Source organism: Rattus norvegicus, chromosome 15, assembly GCF_036323735.1.
Source record: "Rattus norvegicus strain BN/NHsdMcwi chromosome 15, GRCr8, whole genome shotgun sequence".
NCBI classification, from domain to species: domain Eukaryota; kingdom Metazoa; phylum Chordata; class Mammalia; order Rodentia; family Muridae; genus Rattus; species Rattus norvegicus.
In genome coordinates this window covers 57,031,000-57,054,052 of record NC_086033.1, presented here as the reverse complement: position 1 = coordinate 57,054,052, position 23,053 = coordinate 57,031,000, and the positions used below count along the sequence as shown (strand labels likewise).

Sequence of the window (23,053 nt, the reverse complement as noted above, 5' to 3'; positions counted from 1 at the left end):
AGAAAATTCTGCCAGATGTTATAATAGGGATGAGTTCTCTGGACATTAAAATAAATGAAATATTCCAGTCAAAGATTGCATGATTCTATTTTTAATGAATCTGAAGTCATTAAATTCACAGAAACATAATCAGAATGGTGTGTGGGAGGTTACGGTGTGATGAATGCCGTTTCAAACATATAAGATGCCATTCTGAATATCTGTCCCACACTGCTGTCCATCCATGCAATGCTAAACATCTAATACGGTTATCATCTTTAACTTTCATTTAAATACACAAAAATAATTTGAAGTTAATGTATAACTCCAAACTCACTGTGGGAACTATTAAATGTAATACACACAGTTGAGAACAGTAATACGATTTAAAAAGCCACCCACCTATGTCCCACAGCTTCTACACAGTCAGGAATCCTGACTTCATATAAATACTGACCAAACACTTCTACTTACCTTGGTTTGTCTCGTTTTTCTCTTTGCCTTTCAAAATCCCGTCCTCTGTCCTTTCCATCTCTTGGTTTTTCTTCTATCTTGTCTTTCACTTTATACTTTTCTTTGTATTTTTTTCCCAGAATGATATCTTCTAGTATAGGAGGAGGTGGACTAGGAGTGCGTGGCCCTTTCTTTTTACTTTGGTTGCTTTTTGAATTTCTGAAGGCACATAAAGCTATAGGTTAGAAGTTTCAATATTTCTGGAGCCCCATGTGGATGATTTTAAAGTGCTTTTTAAAAGGCTGCAACAATTATTTTTAATTATGTGTCCTTTTACAACACCATATACTAATAACCAATATCCAGGAAAAAATACAAGAAGGAACGAAAAACTAACTTAGTTTCCTTTTAAAAACAATGCTTATTAGTTATGTTATTCTAAAGAGTAGTTTCTAAGGAGTTAGGGGCAGTGGAACAGTTTCAGGAAAAGACATAACATCATAAGAACAAATACTAAAATTGCTTTCTTCCTTTCTTTTCTTTTCTTTCTTTTTTTTTTTTTTTAGTTCACATAGAATAGATGGATGCCTGTCATCTCAGCACTTGTGTGGGTGAGGAAAGACTGCAGTGAATTCAAGGCCAGTCTGTGTGTGCTTCACGGAATTCTAGGTCAGTCATGAGCAGAACAAGACCCTGTCTCAAAGCACTCTCTCTATAAGAAACCAATTACAAAAGGAAAAATTACTAAATCAACATAAATGTTTCAAGATCTTAACACACTGCAGTAGTCTACTTCGATTCCTTTGTATATCTACCTTTAAAATTAGATATCCATGTACAGAAACGAAGTCGAACTTTTATCTTTTATCATATTCAGAAATTAATTCAAACCGAATTAAAGACAGAAACATACAACCCAAAGTTTAAAATTCCTAGAAGAAAACGTGAAAGAAAGCAAACATCTAACTTGGTAATGGTTAATTAGCCACACTCTGTGGTGCAGAAAAGAAAGAGACAAATGGAATTACAGCAAGCAACCTCAAGAACATGAGAGAATCGACACTGGCAGCCACACGAAAGTGGTCGCAGTTATCCTGATGCTGCAAACCAGCACTCCCGCACATACACGGCAGTACCTTCAGTGTTCACTCAGAATGTACACAGATAAAGTGCAGACGGTTGCCTAGAACAAAAACCAACTTAGGGCATCATGTTATAAAAAAATCACTGTGTGGGCCTGCTTGAAATAGATGCTCTAAATTTTTAAATCAATTTGGCAGTCACCAGTTTTGCTCACAATAAAGAAGGTACAATTAATAACATCAACTAAAATTGGCTTCCCCGGCACTTGTACTAAACATCTTTCTAAATCTTCGAATCTCATTTAAAAATCATTTCCAACTCCGAGATCACACAGATGGCCTCTTAATATTCTGGAATTTTGCCTTTCATGGCTAAGTATGCAATACCTTGTAAGTGGTTTTGAGGTACAGATTATCATTTGACGCTTTAGTTTTATGTGACCTTAATCCCTTACATATTTAAACCTGGCTGACATGGCATTATAGCTGACCCAAAGCTTAACAGGACAGCAAGCTCATGGTAACACTCTTATCCCTAAAGCCCCATCAGCAACTTTTATTTCAAAGCATTTAGTGCTTTAGATAAGGAAGACAAGAGTCAACATTACTTTTTCTATTAGGGTGATCTGGCTTTTCTGTCTCCATACTTACATTATTTCTCAGAATTTAATTATTTACTTATTTTTACAAAACTCAAGTACTTTTATCTTTTTCAACACCTGCCAGCAACCAATGAGCTGTTGAACATGAACAGTTGTGTGTTTTATTTCATCACTCAAATATCTCATCATCTCAAATTCCTGTCATTTCCATATGGTAGAAATACCCTTCTACCATTATTTCAAATTTGTCAAGTTGAGTACTTTTAAATCACAACCATTTTACTAATTTCATATTTAACAATTTCAGTGTTCATGAAAACCTTTTCTCCCAAATTGTCTTTACATAGCTATTTTTCAATTTTAAGTCAAACCTGTCAATGCAACATTCTTATGAATGTGCTAACTTTACCAATTTAGTATCTAAACTTATTCCTGTTTACTACGTGGCCACTCGTGAATACAGCACGTACTCTCAGTGTCCAGTGTTGTCTTAGGGTCTAAGGTGCCCTGGGTTTTATACTTTTGGTGTGGTCTCACTGGAGCTTGTTTTATAGGACCCTGAGTTCTGCATTCCCAAGAGTCACTGGATATATGACTAAAATCGGTAGCACAGTCCTCAGAATTGCCGCTAAGATTTTTAAAAGATTAAAAGCATTTGACTCGTGGTTAGCCTTTAGAAAATTGAGCTTTCTTGGTCCATATCCCTGTTATTAGTGTAGATAGAAACAGCTGCTTACACAAGTTAAAAGATTCTTAAAGTCTGATGAATAAATCCTTGCCTTCTACCAACAACCAGAGTAGCCACAAACATCAATACATTATGTGAGGTTACAGAAACCCTTTGTGTACAAAATGGTAAAAAATGTTTCTATTTCTAAACATTTGCCCACTTTAAAGAGAAACAGTATTTGTCATTTGTGCTAAGACTTTAAAGATGAAAATATGGAGGGATCCGTAACAGAAGTGTACTTTCCCATTACTCCACAAGGTAGGGATGGTACTCACTGACTTCCTTCTGGCCCAGCGCTGAGCCACACTCTACAGTTCACTCTCTGGATGGCTCCTGATCTCCACCCAGGCTGCCTGACGTACACTGGAGAGCTAAATAGGTGCAGTGCCCAGTTATACCCTTAAGCACGCCATCATCCTCTCAATTTCTTCCAAAGCCTATGGAAAGTCAACACTGTCTGAAGGTGCGTGTCTGCTCATGTGTGTAGAGGCTAGAGAGGAGGCTCATGTGCCATCCCTGTCAAGGCTGCCCACCTCCAGTAGTTCACCAATAGGGCAAGAGTAGTTGGACAGTAAGCTCCAGGGATCCCTCCTGTCTCTGTCTCTATAGTGAGGGATCACAAGTGCACCGCACCAGGCTTGTCTGTTTATGTGGGCTTTGCTTATATGAGATCAAACCCAAGTCTTCATGCTTACAGAACAATACTTCAGTGACTAAGCCATCGCCCCAGCCCAGAAACATCCATTTTGATTCTATGTGATGAGAAACTGCAGCTGTGTTAAATCACCAACATCTCAGTATTTATCTATTACCACTGCCATAATCAGAAACATCCTAAACACTTACTCAAGCAAGAGCAACGCCAACGTGCATGTGTGCATAAACTAACTACTGAAGAGTCATACACTTAAGGGACAAGGGAGAGCATAGGAGCTGGAGAAAGAAGAGGGAGAAATTATACAAATACAGTGCATTCATAAATGAAACTCTCAAGTTTAAAAAGTAATGAAGTTGGAATTTCTTCATATGCCTTTAAAACAGAGTTGGAAAACAAGATTCTATCCTATTGCATTGTTTTCTAATGAAAGGGACTGAGATCAGTAAGATCTTTTACCACTGTGAAGTCTATTGGTTATTCTTTTAGCAACACGACCTCAATATACTTCCCACTCAGGGAACACAGACCACTGTCCACTTTTATCATTTTTATATCATTCTGTAACTATTTCTGAACAACTCTAAAAATATTTCATATTTCTTTTTTATAAAAACATCTATACAGAAAGCTTTGCCTGGGTTAAAAGAGCAAAAGGTCAAAACAGAATGTGTTTGTGATGGTAATTACATGACTCCAGATAATATCATACCAGACCTTAGATGAGTATCAAAGTATGACTTAATTTGCCAGTAATTACATCTTTCCATTATGCTAGCCCAGAACGATCACACAGTCTGTGCATCTGTCATTTTGTTGATTGACTGGCATTGGATGAAACAGTCTATTCAATTTTGACAGAAATTCCCATCCTTGAATTTAATATGTCTTCCAACAATTTATACCATGACTCAGTAATGAAATTAAGGTAGGTCACCTTCAGGTTATAGATGTAGCTCAGTGATACAATGACTACCCAACATGCTCAAGGCCCTCCATGAACTGCCAACACCACACACACACACACACACACACACACGCACGCACGCACGCACGCTCTCTCTCTCTCTCTCTCTCTGTGTGTGTGTGTGTGTGTGTGTGTGTGTGTGACAGATTCAATACAATGCTGCACAAGCCTGATAACCTGAGTTTGATCCATGTGATGGAAGGAGACACATGACTACTAGAAGTCAAAAGTTGCTCTGAAACCTACCTACATTTGTGGTTTGCTGTGGTAATGTGTGGTGGTGGTGATGATGATGATGATGAGGATGAGGATGATGATGATTATGATGATGATAAATGTTATATGATATATATACAGTAATAATAAATATTAAAAGTAAGTACTGCTTGCTTGGGTGTGCTGGCACATATACCTGTGATCCCAACACTAGGGAAGTAGTAGATTTAATACTTAATTTCAGGTCAAGGAAGCTTTAGAGACGAGCCTGAGCTACATAAGACTGTCTCACTTATATACATAAAATGCGGTGTTTCCCTTGTACTTCTATACTGCACTGTTTTAAATGCCCTCCTGCTCTATATTTTATAGGTACATCTTAAGGTCAGCAACATACTGGAATACAGAAAATACAGCAATTAAAGCAATGTGATAAAATTCAAGTCAACAGATTAAAGGATAAGCTAATAACAAATAGTAAAGAGTATATAAAATTGATTTAAATAAATCCTTTAAATAGTTATTTAAAAATTTCTGGGGTTGGGGATTTAGCTCAGTGGTAGAGCGCTTGCCTAGGAAGCACAGGGCCCTGGGTTCGGTCCCCAGCTCCGAAAAAAAGAACCAAAAAAAAAAAAAAATTCTATGAAGAGACTACATTCAAAGACAATAAACATAAAGGTAAGGAAATAAAGGCTATTTGGGCGACATAATTTGTCGGATAAATGGATGAACTTAGGGCAAGCTGTATAACTAGTAGTTAGGCAAGAAGAAGAGGAACGAGTCAGCACAGCTCGCAGCAATCTAGGGGTTGGCCTCTTTCACACCCCTCACACCACTAAACCCAGAGCAGAGAGACGCCATAGAGCTCTCACTGTAGGAGCTGTGGGAAGACAGAAAAATGATCAAGAGCTCAGTTTTCAGGAAGCTTAAGTTTAATAAAGGTTATAAAACACATATGCCACAGCTGAAATATAAGGTAAATGGCAATTAAGATGAAAAGGAATTTATACAAAGAAAAAAATGGAGAAACATAACAGAAAATTTAGAATTTAAGCTGAAGCTTGCAAGATTGAATACACATCTAAGCAGACAGGACAGAATTAGATAAAAATGTTAACAAGAAAGAAAAGGTCAAAGCATAAATGTCATTCTTGGGGAATTTGAGTTTCATTTGAGAAGAAAAAAGACTTCACAGCATAACATTAATTAGACTAATCTTTGAAGATGTCTCTTACAGTATCTACACAGAGGATCAGTGAGTGAAAGTGTGTGTGTCTGTTCAGAGGTGGGCACATTACATAGTAAATAATGCAATGAGTCTGGGTTACGGTGTGAAACCAGAAGTAACTAACATGAGCTTTACTGTGGGCTTACTAAACTAGAGTTGCCAAGTAATCAACATTAGGGTACTGTTTTACTTAAGAAAAATAAAAATGAAATTAGTATATGTACCTTAATTTGAACTTAGAGTGTAGAAGGATATTTACACACCTCCCGTCTTGTTCTTAGTCCTTAATGTAATTACATTTCATTATTCCTATTTTTGTTTCTTTAGCTGACTGCTATAATTCTATTCAATAAGTACACTGGTGTGTGAAGACTTTAAAATAGCTAACCTCTTGACAGATAAACAAAGAAATAAGTGAAGTACTCCTTGTATTTAATTTATAATGCTCAAAACTGAAAACCAAAATGTCAACAGAAATACAAATACATAGTGTACATATTAAACATTTAAAAATGTTAAGAAAAAGGGCAATGCAAACAAAGAAAGTTGTGGGATATATTTATGCTCTGACTCGATACACTGAAACAGTACTTTGTAAAAATGATACATATTGACTAAAGTATAAAAGCATGTAGGCTTGCATACTACACAAAATCCCAGAGTTAGAAAGTCCAGTGAGTGGATGTGACATAGATATTTGCTTCATTGTGTTTATAACTTTATCTCTAGGAAGAAGAGGGGTAAACCAACTGTAGTAGAATCAAGTTACACAGTTCTGTTAGAAACACCACAGAAAGGCCATTACACAGTTCTGTTAGAAACACCAGAGAAACGCCATTCTCTCTCTGGTGCTGAGATTATCCTACTGACCTCTGCTGGTCCAGCAGCGGGGAAGCCACCACAGCAGCCTTCCGCTCTTTCTTGCCAGCTGAAGATGCCTTGGGGCTGGACTTCCGCTTTGGAGATTTACTCGACTTTCTCAGAGGTGATGGAGACAACTTTGATCTCACCACTTCTGGGGAAACCTATCAAAGTAACTTAGTAAGTCAATTCAGAACTCGTGGAACAAAAACAAGCATGCTCCCTAAAACATTGAGGTGGAGAAAGGGCATTGAACGGAGTTAAAAATTAAAAGCCAGGGGGTTGGGGATTTAGCTCAGTGGTAGAGCGCTTGCCTAGGAAGTGCAAGGCCCTGGGTTCAGTCCCCAGCTCCGAAAAAAAGAACCAAGAAAAAAAAAAAATTAAAAGCCAGAACCATCCCACCAATTGTCCTGAGCCCAACTCCAGAGCCCATGCTTTTAACTTACACGCTAACTAAATTGCCCTAACAAATACAGATACCAAGAAAGTAACATTAAGATTTTTCAAAACTTCCTCAGGAAAATCAGAAATTATTTCCAAATAAATTCTATTTCTATATGTTAGAAAACTGGACAGAGAAATCTAGAAATATCATGGGCCTGACATGTGCAGAACTCGCTTGGTATCAGGTTGATGGGTACAGACAATGGAGTGTTGTCAATTTGGTTCAACAGCAAAAACATTTTTGACTTTCAAGTCATGTAAAGATTAAATAATTAATCTTTTATGGTACAGCTGATATGTGGGAAGCTGATCAATTTATCACTGTCCTAGAATGAACTAAGATACAGCATGGAGTTGATTTCTGTCATCAACAACCAGGTCTGTGTTAATATCACATTCACTTCAATACACATACCTCCTTTTGAATAATAATTTCTTCTCTTTTATCCATGTTTTCTTGTTCCAACTTCATTAATTCTCTCTGTATTTTCTGACGCTTCATTTCCAATGATAACTCATGAACATAATCGTAATTAATATCTCCATTGTCAGAATCTTTAAAAATACAAATTTCATTATTTTTAGACACTATTATAATTACATATAGAGAATTAGACTTTCCAGCTAATTTTTATAGAAATTTCAACAATGTAGTCTTTCATTAGAATAATATTTCTATATAATATTAAGGTTTCTATATTTTCTGAAAGTGACTTAGGGTTATCACGTGCTTGGGTTTTGTTACTAAAGATTTCTAATAGGTTAATTCAAGCTGGAATATAGCAGTGGTAAAGTATTTGGTTTGCATGTGGCCATAGCTCTTTAAAAAGGTTAAAAAACAAAACAAAAGTCACAGTTAAAGCATTCAGCTCCACACTTAGGACACCAAGGACTTCAGTATCCTTGCCTTAGACCATCAGATATTTGGACCATTAGTTCTCCAAGTCTGTCCTTTTTATTGTGAGACAAGTGATTAGTATCTAAAAGGAAAGTCAACTAAATTGAACACTAATGAGTGCTAATTTTTAAGAAGGTCCAGCTTTCAGGTGACTTAAATTATCTCTTTAGCTCAGAACCAACCACTCATTCAATGAATCTGATGTCATCTTTCATATCCACATCCAGTCTTTTCTGATGAAAAGGGTATGAGGGCTGTTTTTTCGTTTTGTTTTACGAGAGAAAGAAACAAAGACAGACAGACAGAAACACACACACACACACACACACACACACACACACACACACACACAGAGGGGACGAGGGGGAGGGAAAGAGATCTTTGATCGCAGGATACAGTCATTCTCCGTAGCTAATGGCACTCAACCCCTCACCCAAGAAACAAGGAATCCATTTTTAAATTGCAGCCTAACCCTTGACCAAATTTGGCTTGGCCACAAGCCGATGTGCTTTCTCTATACCCTTAAGCACTTTAGACCATTTGTCACCTAGAGGTAAATAAATAAAATGAAGAACTTAAAAAAAAAAACAACAAACAAACATAGTCCCACTTGATTACTCTATAAACACAAGAAAATAGATATGACTGTTGTGCCCAGTTCAAATGCATTACAACACTGACTGTCCATCCTAGCCTGGGGCCTGTGGTAGGGCTGATTAACTACGTCCATTACTTGAGCAACTGATTATACATCGTATGTATGGAGTATGACTCCAAGTAACTGGAAAAATACAAGTTGGCAATGGTATATTTTACAGTAGAAAGAAGTTAAGCTATGTAACAAAAAACAGATGCCATCACAGTAAAGAAAGGGTGACATTTAAATATATCTTTATTAATTAACAGAAGAGCAGATAAGTACATTAACAAAGCAATTAACATAAACAAAAGGACATAAATGATATAAATATGCCTTCTACATGTGCTGTGGGGCATTTTTAATTGCTGCATTGTTTGGTATGGCATAGGTAAGGGTCTAGTGGTAGAAGGTAGATATCTATCCTATAAAATAATTTACTAATACAGGTATTCACGCTCTTTAATAGAGCAACCTTGTTCTTACCTATTACCTCAAAATAGGTCTTCAAGAATATAAATAAGGATTAAAGACTAAAGATTTGGTATTTTCTTTTGTCTTTATGATACATTCTCACTTAAAGGCATAAGCAAGTCTGAATATAAAGAAAAGTATGCAGTTCTGCTGTCCTCAATGGCCAGTCTCACAGTATCAACACTGCAGACAGCTTAGTGCTGCATATGTAAAATTCTCATTTAAACAACGGACTGCCAGACAACACTGGTTCACATCTGTCACCCAAGCACTGGGAAGGCTGAGGCAGAAAGGTTATGAATTTGAAGTCAGGCTGAACGACATAAGATTCTATATCAAGACAAAGAAACAAACAACCCCCCCCCCCAACAAAATTACAAACACCGCCATATGCACAAGGCCTCTCCATGTTACACACACAGCTCAGCCTCTTCACTTTGGTATCTGCTAAGCATTTCATCAGGTAAGCACACCACAGCTTACATGGCCAACCTCCTGAGGGATGTCAGGTCTTGCTGCTATACACGGGGCTGCAATAGTAACTGCCTTGATTCAGAAGTACAACTATTCCTCTATCACCTTTATCAAACTAGGTTTGCTAGAATCAAAATAGAGCCTCTGATTTTACTATGAACCCAGACAACCTTACCAATACAAACCACCACTTAAAAACTTCAGTATGTAGGCAATTCTGTCTCTGTTTTAATGAGCTTTTCTCTGCAGTAAAGTTGAACACATACTAGCTATTTCTAGCTCTTAGGCATTACTTATTTAAAATGTCATGAGTTTTTAAATAGGACTACCTTCTCAAATATTTGTGATAGTTCATTATGTGTTTATATAGTATTTTTACTAATGCTTACATGTGTCAAGCATTTTCTTCTGGTACAACTTCTGCCTTTACTTTTTTCATTTAGTTATTTAAGTTTATAAATAAACTATATTTATAGTTATAAATATAAGATTTATATTCAAATCTTTTGTGACTTTGGTATTTTATACTTTATTTTAGGATAATGAATCTCCTTCCAAGATTACCAAAGTACTTCATGTATGTTCCTCTCCTGTAATGATATGTCATAATATTTTTTATTTTGTTCACCATGATGAAAAACTAAGGGAAGAATCAGGAAAGAAGAAGGAAAAAGAAGATAACAATCATGGGGGAGGGAACATGGCAACAGGGCAGGCCATCTTATCTATAAGCAAGAGGCAGAAAGAGAGAGAGAGAGACAGAGACAGAGAGACAGAGAGACACTGGGAATGGCACTGGCTTTTGAAACCTTAAAGCCTGCTCCTAGTGGCACATTTCCTCCAACAAAGCCAAACTTCCTAATCTTTCCCAATTAATTCTAGCAACTGAGGACCAAACATTCAAATATAAGCCTATGGGTTATTTTCATTAAATACCCCCACACACATACTGCAGACACACATAGGATAACCAAAGGTATAAAAGACAGCATATAATAAATGTACTAAATTGATGAGAAAGAAATCAGGTTTCAAATTCAATTGAATATATTGACTTTATATAGTAATAAAAAGACTTCATATAGAATAAAAGAAATAAATCCTTCAATATATTAACTAGTCAACTATAATAGGTTATTATACTCTTTCTACTAATTTAAATTAGAAATATAAAATGTTAATAAATTAATCATAAGCAAAATTCCTATATTTTCTTAGAAACATTGTAACAGACTGGCAGCCACTCCCTCAGTAAGTACTGGTTTTCCAGTCTTGGAATGGTGATTCGAGTACTTTTCCATGCTAGTCTCGCTATATCCTCAGACAGCATTCTGAAATCCAGTCACAAGTACTAAGTCTTGCAAGTTCTTGGTCCTTGTTCCAGGACTCTACTCAGCCACTGTAACTTAAAAGGGCAGGGGGCTGTGCTCTGATGCAAATTTATTTACAGTAATAGGCAACAGTGTACATATCATAGCGCTGGTCTGTATTTAGCTTACATTGAAAAGGTACTGAAATTCTTAAAGGTAAAAACTCTTAGATGAAGGTATAAATCATATTAAAATGTATTCAACATGTGTTGACTCCGTAGTTAAGACTGCTCCCTCACCAGAGTACCAAAGAGGTGGAGAAAAGAGAGTTTTATGGTGCTTACCTGGCAAGACAATGAGTCAAAGATGATTTTTCTAATTTTCATAAACAAATTGTCACCTAATTGGACCCTAATCATCACTTCAAGACTAGAAAATCAGTATTTACTGAGGAAGTCGCTTCCAGTGCTGCCAGTCTATTAAAATGCTTCTAAGAAAATATAGGAATTTTGCTTACGATTAATTCATAAATAAATTTCAGGACTCAAAGTATTATGTAACTTCAACTCTTTCTGAAAACATAAAGCCAACCATTTCTTTAAAATAACTTTAACAATCTCATTTTAATTATTTGATGTATTAAATTATATTTACATTTTTAAAACTTAGTATTGAGAAACTTAAATGTTTACAAATGGATGAAAAATCCCAAAATATTAATAATAAAGTTCTGGAAGTAGAAGAGAAAAGAATAAGGAAGCTGAAACACTACCATGTACCCATTTGTGACAATTCAGTTATAATCAAGAGGACATGCTAAAGCAGTGTGAAGATCACAGTTAAAAGGTATCTCAAACTCTAATAGGCCAGTGAATAATTAAGATTCTATTAGCTGAGCAAGGATTTTTAAACTCACCATCTCTGTTGGTTTCCCATTCTACGTTTTCTTCTTCGCTTTCTGGAGTTCTCTCTTTAACAATTTTTATGTCTTCCTTGTCTCTATGTCTCCCTCTTGAAGATTCTTTCTAAAAAGTATATATATACACACATTCAGATTACTATATGGTTAAGACGCATGAGGTCATTATTGCATACATAGCATTTCCATTTCACTCAGCTTTGCTTCTGAGGGAGGAGGACTTGTGTCATTTACCTGCAAGTTCTAGTGCAGCCACAGGAAAGTATTTACTTACTAATGAACAGTAACATAGTAAATGTAAGTGGCTCAGATATTTTAAAAAATGCAAAGAAACCCAGTCCTTTGATGTTCTACTCCACACTAAGCTTCCATGTGAAAAGCCACTGGTAAATACCAGTTTGAAATGACTAAATAAAATAGGAAGATTAGCTAAGTAACCAGACATAAAATCCAACTTTAAAACACTAAACCACTAAGTTTCTAAAAATGAAACTTAGGCCCTAAAGTAATAGCTATTTGCCTATATGCCAAATGATGCATTCAAATTCATTTTAATAATTTTATAAAAATTAAAGAAAAGACTTGGATAAACAAATGTTATTTCACACAATTAGTATATTAATCTTTAATACTGAGGCTAAATACTACAAAACACTAGGGTTTAGATGTTACTCCAAGCTTAATAGTAACCTACCTTCCAAAATGGAAAATAGTAATTCAATTTATAAAGTAATCCAGTAATTCAACTGAATACTCTGTTCTATAAGATTCCAAACCATATTTTACTAGTGAGAAAATAATCAAAGCCCCTCACAGTGAACTTACCACTTTTAGTCATAATCTAATACTAACTATGAATGTCAGATTAAGTGCTCGAACTTCTGAGTACTTTCAGTCATAAAACTCAGTTGCCTGGAAGGAACACCCATTCAGAGCCTGCCCCACATGTGGCCCATACATATACAGCCACCCAATTAGATAAGATGGATGAAGCAAAGAAGTGCAGGCTGACAGGAACCGGATGTAGATCTCTCCTGAGAGACACAGCCAGAATACAGCAAATACAGAGGCGAATGCCAGCAGCAAACCACTGAACTGAGAACAGGACCCCCGTTGAAGGAATCAGAGAAAGGACTGGAAAGCTTGAAGGGGGCTCGAGACCCCATATGAACAACAATGCCAAGCAACCAGAGCTTCCAGGGACTAAGCCACTACCTAAAGAGTATACATGGACTGACCCTGGACTCTGACCTCATAGGTAGCAATGAATAGCCTAGTAAGAGCACCAGTGGAAGGGGAAGCCCTTGGTCCTGCCAAGACTGAACCCCCAGTGAACGTGATTGTTGGGGGGAGGGCGGTAATGGGGGGAGGATGGGAACACCATTTAGAAGGGGGGGAGGGGCTAGGGGGATGTTGGCGGGGAAACCAGGAAGGGGAATAACGATCGAAATGTAAATAAGAAATATTCAAGTTAATAAAGATTAAAAAAAACAAAAAAAAAAACAAAACTCAGTTGCCTGAAACAAATTAATTTTTCTTTAAAGTTTTCTTTTTAAAGACTCTCTTTAAATTCTACATATAGTTATAAATTATAAACATCATTTCCAAAATTACATTATGTCTTTGCTTGCTAGCAATACAGGTTGACAACAGACTATTTAAGAATGAAATCTGTCACGGAAAATTTACAAAAGATCAAGAAATAAAGAAATGAGTATCAGCTGGCAATCAGAAGAAAAGGAAAACAATTACTGTAGCTTAAAGTTTGCAGGCTGCCTAACACCAATGAAGAACTGTCCTATATCCAAGGCAACTTCTGCTTTCCTATTTGATGGCTTACATCCGAAAGAAACTCTAAAACCCATAGCCTGTGAAGACAGGGAACATGGCATTTTTCAGATTTCTAAAAGTTCAGCGTCATGCAGCAAAACAGGAACCCCCTTACTTTATGGACCTCATTTCAATATACTGTTTACAGTTTGACGGAATTGTATAATTTAATATTTCTCTTGTACTGTAGTTAATATTTATTTACAGATTTTTTTGTACTGTGTGATTTGAACTTTTTGTTCTTGCTATAATCATTTGTTTATGTAGTAGGACACTTATGATCACAAATTAAGTTTTTGGGTTTGATTGCACTACATTAAATTTTTTAATGCAGTTCTGATTTTGACTGAACTAAAATTAGCTGTCTTAATGTATGTGACAAGTACTTAAATTTTAATTCATGTGGTTCCCCTTTCTTTTAATTCTTTTTTTTTTTTTGCACTGTATGTCAGAAGCACTACTTCTTTTATGCATGTGTAAGATGTGATGGTTCCATTGTATTATTTGACCATGACATTTTGGAGAAACATTCCCCGCTGTATGAATTAAACCCACAAGAATATACACCACCTACCCATTCTGAAAATATTTTTACAAGAAATCACCTCCAAAATACTGACTGTAACAACCAGCTTTCTAAAGTACCATATAAAACCCAGCCACTAACATAACTAACAAGGGTTTCAGAGTAGCAGCACTGGCACAGTAAAATACACAAGCTGGTCTGTATCTATATATGACGGACTATTTAGACCCCATTCTGAACTAGAAATGCGATAATCAGTACAGTTCTGTTATACAAACAGTTCACACCTATAGGTGTAAAACTGCCTAATTTTGAGTTGTACATATTTTTTCAATGCAACTCTGACTCTGCTCAGAGATCACATAAAATTTCTATTATCTGTCATACACTATGCACTCAGGCTTCAACACATAGGAGGACTTCAAGATAGAAGATTATGTCTAACCAACCCACTTCAAATCATAACTAGGAAACTATCGGGATAATACTTAAAAAGCTTCAGCTCATTACAAGTGTGTAGGCTAGCTTTATGTCAACTGACAGAAAGAAGTTAGAGTCATCTGAGAGGAGGAAGCCTCAATAGAGAAAGCCTCCATAAGCTCCGGCTGCAAGCAAGCCTGTAGGGCATTTTCCTTACTAGTGAGTGATGAGGGAGGGCCCAGCTCACTGTGGGTGGGGTCATCTCTGGTGGTTCTTTGTTCTGTAAGAAAGCAGGTTGAACAAGCCAGGGGAAAGAAACAAGCAGCACCCCTCCATGGCCTTTGCATCAGCCCCTGCCTCCATGTTCCTGCCCAGTTTGAGATCCTGCCTTGGCCTCCCTTAATGGACTGTGACTCATATGTCAGCCATATTAACCCTCTCCTCCCCAAGTTGCCTTTAGTAATGATGCTTCATCACAGCAACAGTAACCCTATCTAATACAAAAAGAATACCCATTTCCCCATTTTCTCTACTTATCAGCCTATACTGTGTTAAGCACATCAGTCGTTTATCACATGAGCAGCATGGTCTTCCTTCAGCTTCCCGGATTCTCTCAATAGAATGGCTTGACATCTTTTAATCTCAAACATACTAATTAGAAGCACAACCTTCTTACTTTATTGTGCATTCTTAAGTTAGTCATCCTAAAATACATTCATATTGGAATACTGATATGCAACCACAGTAGTTTAGGCTAAACACTTACGACTAGATTACTTACAGTTTTTAAAAGTATGAAAGGTATTGCCATTGTTACTGGTTACTCTGAGCAGAACCTGATAATATATATTCTTCTGCTAAAGATACTGCATAATACCTAAGTCAAAGAAGGTAAAGAAATCTAGCTGCCACTAAACTGAAAGCATCATCAAGGACTAGCTTTCATAGTGCTAGAAGATGCTATGCAAGTTACTGGAGGAAAAAATGATCAATCTCACCTAGCTGTGAACCCCATGGGCTACAGTGATGGGCCTAGCAAGATATACCGACTAGTGCAATACTGACAGGACTGCTAAGGGAGTAACCAACTAATTTTCAGATTGGACTTCTGGCTCACTCCACAAGATGGGAACCATAGCTGGCACCATCAATGGGGCCAAGCACCTGCAAGTAAATAGGTCATAGGCCCTAGGGAGAGCCTACTACTGCTATTCTGCTAAATGGATCAATGACTTATTGCTATCCCCACAGGTCTGTGCATTTCTAAATTTCACAGAGAAACTTCTTTTTAAAGTATATGGCAATTGCAGACACCCACAGTTGGTCTAAGCACAGAAAATAAGAGATTTCTAAGTGCTCTGCTCTAAATGGGTCATCTGTGTATCCTCCCCACTTTCCCCAGAAGGCTCCTCAGTTCAGGGACCTAAACAACAGGGTAATAACTCTAAGAGTCAGAAGTGATGGACGGATTCAATGGGACAGTGTTTTCAGGACACAGAAGGACAGCTAATTGTACGTATGACTTCACAACAGTTCCAACAGCATTCACAAGTCCTGCACAAGCTCGGTCCAGACAGAACCCCATCGTGGAGTGGGGAGGTGAGCATGCTGCTGGGAAAGAGCAAGTCGGTTCTCTTTACTGGTGCAATCCTGATACGTCAGCAACGCTCCAGGGTAAGCTCTGCACCCAACATAAAATGTGCGGGTTTTAAGACTAGGGGGAAAGGAAATAAGAACAAGCACTCCTGAGGTTGCGTGAGTAGGTCAGGAGGTCAGGTAGGGAGGAGAGGGTCAGGAGGTCAGGTCGGGCAGGCTAAGTCTGGGAGTTGAGGGGGGAACATGATCAAAATGTATTACATGAAATTCTCAAAGAATAACATTATTAAAAATTTCAAAGCATATTAAGGAACAATGCTGCCTATGATCAACACTATGATCAAATGCCAATATTTTTATATCAAAGCCTAAGAATTTATCAACTAAGTGAAATTTACAACTGGATCATTTCAAATAAGACCAAGCTGTGATGCCTAATAAGTCTGTGCCTAGCTTGGTAAAATGTTTTAGGTTTCTTCTACTTCAGAAATCCAATGTTTAAGGAGTTTTAAATTATTTTAGTTATAGTTTCTTTTCTTGAACATCTACTTGTGAGACAGATTATATTCATTACAAGTCTTATCTTACATAGTAAGGAGGCATTACAAGGAATCTAAACTAAAAGTGTTGAGGCTAACTGAAAACAGATATTATAAGTGGATAATAAGTAGCCAAATAAAATGTTATCTTTGTAAGGAATATAATTTCAATCATAAAAGGAACTGAATAATAACAATTTATATTTAGAAGACCTTCATAAGAAAATTTAACAGGGAAAAAATTAGCTCCCAAGGTTTCCAGTAGCAGCTTTGATTGTATATCCTTCTGCTCCCATTTCTAGAAAGCTCTAAATATCAGGAAATTTGTTATTAATTGTTATCACTCCAGACTCTATTGACTAGGACTAGTTCTAGTCTCTGGAACTATACAAAACAAACTTAATATTTCTTCCACGTGCTAATAACTCTTTAGATATTTGAACATCATTACTAAATCCCTTCGATACCTTTTGTATCAGACCAAGAGCCAGAGACATCTCATATTTATCAGATTTATATTTCATGATTTTCACTTTCACTAATCTACCATCTTTTCTATACTAATATGCCATTCTAGTTAGCTTTCTTTTGCTATGATAAAACATTTACCAAAATCAAACTGAGGGAGGAAAGAGATTATTACATTGTGGGATGCTAAGACAAAAAGCTTAAGACAGAAATTAAGAAAGAAACTTTTTTGAAAAGAGAAATGAATTATACTTTGGCATCTCTAGTTCAAAACTCCAGATTCCGAACTCTTCAACCTGAGCACCTGAGCAGCAGCACAGGCCCGATGGGAATCTACAGCCGTCCTCATGTGAAAGGACAGGGGCACAAAACCCAGTAGAATCACCCTCAGGCTCCATGAACACAGTGTATGAAATACAAATAAATCTCACATTGAGATAGGTTTGCCATCCCCCAGGCAACTCACTATGTATAAGCAAATATCCTAAAATGTGGGGGGGAAATCTAAAATTTAAAACACTCTGGTCACCAGCACTTTCAGATAAGTCATAGCTAACTGTTATCCTTAAAATGTGGAGACTGGAAAATAGAGACGAAATCAACAAGGGATAGGGATGACAGAAGAGATATTAGAGTTCAGAGAAAGATCACACTTAAGATTCATATGAATACTTACACTTCATAAGAGAAATATAAATGAAAACTAAACTACATACCATCAACTCCCCTATCTTGCTGGAAAAACAATTATGGCAAAACATACCAGAAAAGCAAAGGAAAACGAACAACCACAACACACACCAACAACAGCAGGAGACTGCTTGGCCGTGGTCAGGACACTCTGGCACAGCAGTCCTGTCTCTTGAGATATGCTTGCTCTAAGACACACTTTATATGTAATATGTATATATGTAAGTATGTATGTATGTATCAAGTACACAGCCCTACATTCACCACAGCCCTACAGCAGGAGCAACACTGAAATACCTAAATCCTCATGCACAAGACTGGTTGAAAAATGCATGGCATCGGTAAACAATGAAACACCACATTAACTACCACAAAGTCTGAAAAGTCTCTCAATATATTGTTATGGAATGATCACCTGTTTTTAAAAAAAAAAGTTTAAAAAGTCAAGGGAAATATAAGGTCATCTTTTATGTATAAAAAATTTATATACAAATTATAGATGTCTATCAACATATGCATCATACACAAGTACACATATATACAGAAGGAAAAATGAATGTGGTCTATGAGGAACAAGTTAGAGCCATCAAAAGATGAACACCAGACTTTTTAATGTAAAAATACGGTTTTGAAATCACATATTTTGTGTTTACAAAATTAAAAAGAAATCCTAATATATAAATAAATCCTAAAATATAAATCCATGTATTTATTAATTTGGTTGCTTAAAAATACAGTAACTAGTTCAATTCCTAATGGCCAGATTTAGCAGATAAATCCCAAAGCATATCCTGAGAACTACAAAAAAATTGAACTTTTCAATAACCTATGCATTAGTTATTCTCTCATTTCTATGACAAAGACTAGTTAAAAACTAAACACTGGAGAAGTTTATTTGGGCCCATAGTTTGGGGGTACAGCCCACAGTGATTAAGAAGGAACAGCAAGCTAAACAGATCAGGAAGCAGAGACCAGACAGGAAGCAGGGATGAACCCAAAGGCCCACCCTCAGTGACCACTGCCTCCATGTGAAGCTCTACAGCCCAGCTCTCCATTGGGGCATGTCCAACCTGCCAGATACAGGAACCCAAAGATAGCTAGGAAAGCAACAAAACACGAGATCATAATAAACTTAGCTCAGAGTAGTGACAAGCCCTTAATTGCAGTGCTAATTAGATTGGTGGAGCATGAGTTCAAGGATAGCCTAGGCTATACAAGAATGGGCCTTTCAGTTTCTAATCATAAACTTAATTAAAACATTGTAAGAGTTTTTGTTTGTTGCTTTTGTTTTTGTAATTCTATTACCTAGTTCTAGAATGAACTTTGTAAATGTTGAGTTGCAATGTCAAAAAGTCAAGCATCCCTATAACCCACCAAGACAGCCTTCAGCTGAGGACCAAGCTTCCAAACACATGAGGACATTCTACACGCAAATTGTAACATTGTTAATTGTTGCTGTGAAACCACTAAATATAATATTAAGTGGGTGATAATGCAAAAAGGAGACTAGAATTTTCTGCACAAGGAAGCAATACAAGTATAAAAGCCCTGAAATCCTAAGTCTGAATGATTAGAGGTTGTTTGTTGTTAAGAGAAAAATACATACTTTCTGATCATATTTCATGAAAGGCCTTAAAAACCATGACGAATCCAACTTAAGTCTCTTTAAGTATTCAGTGTCTTGATATACCAATGAAAGAGACCAGGACTTCTGGTCTAAGTGTCTCAGTGCAGAAGGAAAAATGTACACAGTGTGCTGGGCACATTCATTTAAGGGAAATGAAGGAACTACCCCAACTACTGAGGAGGAAGGTGATAAATGACAAGGCAAGCCCTGCACTGGATAAACTCGTGTGCAATACATATGCTTCACAAAGTACTGGTATCCAGAATCTAAGAATTACAAATGAATAAAAAGATAAAGACCCTAATTTGTGAAAAAAAATACACCAGCAAAACCACAAAACAATGAGCCAATAAAAGGTGTGTGTGTTATAAACAAAGAGCTAAAAAAATATTAAGAGATGGGCAACATCATTAACCCTCAACAAATACAATTACAGCCACTACATGCCAGGCCACCCATGCAGAGGCTTAAACCCTCATGCCAAAGATCTATTAAATAACCCAACCCTCGAAACCCTAATGTCCGTCAATCCTTGCATGAACACATTCTGCTGAGTCACACACTACTAAGCAAGAAGAGAAGCAGACTATAGATACACAATGCGGCTGAAGCTTGAAATATTAACCAATACACAGAAGAGTCAAGACAGGGAGATACACTACAGGATTCCAGTCAAACGACAAATCTGAATGAACACTTCAAGACTGCGTTTAGGATAGAAAATAGAGACATATTTTGAGCTGAAGGAAATGTGTGTAAATATCAGGAATCAGACTATTATTTAGAATGAGTATATTTTACTGTTTGTAAATTGTATCTCTACAAAGTAAGCTTTTAAAAAAAGACTTCTGTGCCCAATATAAAGATGACCCACACGCTAAGAATGTGGGACATGTGGACTTAGAAAAGTAACAATAATGGTGATAGATTAAAGTTGAAGACATCAGTGAGAACTGAGTTAGCTCAATATACAGAGGAGGTCACTGGAAATACACACACACACACACACACACACACACACACACACACACACACACACAGATACATACATATAAAATCAGGAGAGAAAGAGAAGGGAATGGTTCTACCGTTGCTGCAGTAAGCAGGACTCTGGAAGTGGAAGGCTTTAAGGTAGAAGGTTAAGAGTTACTGACCACATTCTGAGTAAGCCTCGTGACCTTGCTTTAAATCTGTAATAAGTAGGTACTGTTCCCAAATGCCACAAGTTATGGTAAAAATCAAGTAGAGAAATACAAGTTAAGAATTCTTTAGAAAGAGTAAAACAATGTGAGTGCAAAATAGAAAAGGCAGGAAGGCACTAATTTATCAGTTTAGGAAGCTGATTGCTGGGGGGGTAAGGGGGAGTAAATTATCAAATGAGTGTTTAGTGAAAAGGAAAAGAGGAGGCTAGGAGCAGGATGCAAACAGATAAAACATGTTACCTGGTAGAAGTTTTATAGCTAGATGTTAGCCAAACATCTTAAGCTCCCCCTACAAAGTAACATCTGAAAAAGTAATTTAAATAGCTGAATTAAATGATACATGATAATATCAAGTCTAAAGCATATTCTCTATCTGAAAATAAGTAATCACATTGAAAGCAGAAAATTAAAGCAACTGACAGTTTTGGAGAATGGAAAGGGAATGTCACACTAAGTTTCAAAAGAAAAAAACCTCTGAAATGTTCATTATAGGAACAAGAAATGGCGATAAGAATGACAGATTAAAGTAGCTGAATTAATTAACATTAAGTTAACATCAAAGCTAAGCACAATAACATTTGAGAGAGGCCATAGCAGGAGGATTTAGAGTTTTGAGGCCACCCTGACTTAAAGAATCAGAGCCTGTCTAAAAACAAAAGCAACCAAGAAACCCCACAAAACAAAACATAAAACAAGCTCAAATGTCAAATCTTCTGTGTTTACCACACTAGAAACTAAAGAAAAAGGCACTAGTGTACGAAGGCAACCCTAAACCACTCTTCTTGCCCGTCTGTACAGAGGAAAGGGTCTAAGCAAACAAGAGGAGCACCCAGAGAGGGTCTCTAAACCTAAGCGACACGTTCCTAGTACAATGAACTATTTAACCTATTCGGAAATATGGCTACACAGCTTCTCTGAAGGGACAGTTCCTAGAACAGATTTATACCTTTATCATTAATAAATGCTTAAATATTCTCACTGTTATATTCAGGGGTCAATTTTACTCTCTATGCTAATTTATTTGCTATGTTCAAGTTTTGTAAAACAGCAAGCCTCTGTTAGAGAATAAAACAAAATTCAATTACTATATTTAAAAGGTTCTATAGGGGCTGGAGAGATGGCTCAGTGGTTATGAGCACTGACTGCTCTTCCAGAGGTCCTGAGTTCAAATCCCAGCAACTATATGGTGGCTCGCAACCATCTATAAGGAGATCTGATACCCTTTTCTGGTGTGTCTGAAGACAGCTACAGTGTACTTATATAGACTAAATAAATAAACATTGTTTTTTTAAAAAAAGAAAGGTTCTGTAGATGCATTAAAGTGTAAGTCCTTACTCAAGCTTGACTAAGCCCCTCACTGATCTAAGTCAACTGTGTTACATTCTGTTCAGATCAAGAAGGCTGCCTCTCTAATGGACACGTGCAAGTACACTGGCAACCTTGTAACTCTTCACTGCCACATCAGAAGGGAAAATAAAGCAGGTAAGAGGAAATGTCGATACATTGTATTTAAGTCAGTATATCCATAGCTGTCATCTCACTGTGAACCCAGGGGAACTGACCGTTAGTTACTTTCATACTGAGTACCTGACACTCAGTACATATGTGATACAGCACACTTCAAGTAAGACAAGCAAGCCACCAGAGACAAGACACCAAGGGCTGAGTCTGCACACCAGTACTCCTTTTGCTGAAGTGAACTGAACAGTACCTACTTAGCCCTCATCTTATGTTCAGATACAAACAACGGTATCACAGTTCTTCAAGCTCATAAAAGCCTTTAAATGCTTCATAGCGAACTGTTTTATTTTTCCCTCTCTTTTTGGGTTTTCACCCACAAACCTTTCCCTGCACCATGTTTTCTGGTTTTGCAGGGGTTGTTTACTTTGTTATGCACTTTGCTTACATCTCTGACTATGGAATTACAATTTTTATTTATGAAGCTGTCTCCCCACAAAAATCAAAGATAATCCAGCAACCTTAAAATTTGGACATATTGGAGTAAACACCAATGACAAAAAAGTGTATCTGTTAACTCTGAAAAATCACATGCTTATTTTAGCTCTGCCTGTGTTATCCATACCCTAAAACCAATTTCATCTCCAACAGGAAGTCACTACAGGAAGAAAAGCATCACACACTACTGAACACACCAGAGATGAAGAGAATCTGTTCATCTGTCATGCAGAACACCTAAAGACTCACAAGTCTGAAATGCTGCCAAGT

General features: G+C 36.9%; 1 protein-coding gene across 5 annotated transcripts in view; it reads right to left on the bottom strand.

Moving 5' to 3' along the window:
* The window catches only part of Zc3h13 (zinc finger CCCH type containing 13), a 64,516-nt gene that overhangs the window by 27,149 nt on the left and 14,314 nt on the right, over window positions 1-23,053 (bottom strand). For all 5 annotated transcript variants that reach the window (XM_063274280.1, XM_063274281.1, XM_006252316.5 and 2 more), the window contains 4 exons: window positions 11,927-12,035; window positions 7,633-7,772; window positions 6,783-6,937; window positions 454-651 (listed from right to left, as the gene is read on the bottom strand). In XM_063274280.1, the coding sequence (XP_063130350.1) occupies window positions 454-651; window positions 6,783-6,937; window positions 7,633-7,772; window positions 11,927-12,035 (602 nt within the window). The remainder of the gene's footprint in view (window positions 1-453; window positions 652-6,782; window positions 6,938-7,632; window positions 7,773-11,926; window positions 12,036-23,053) is intronic.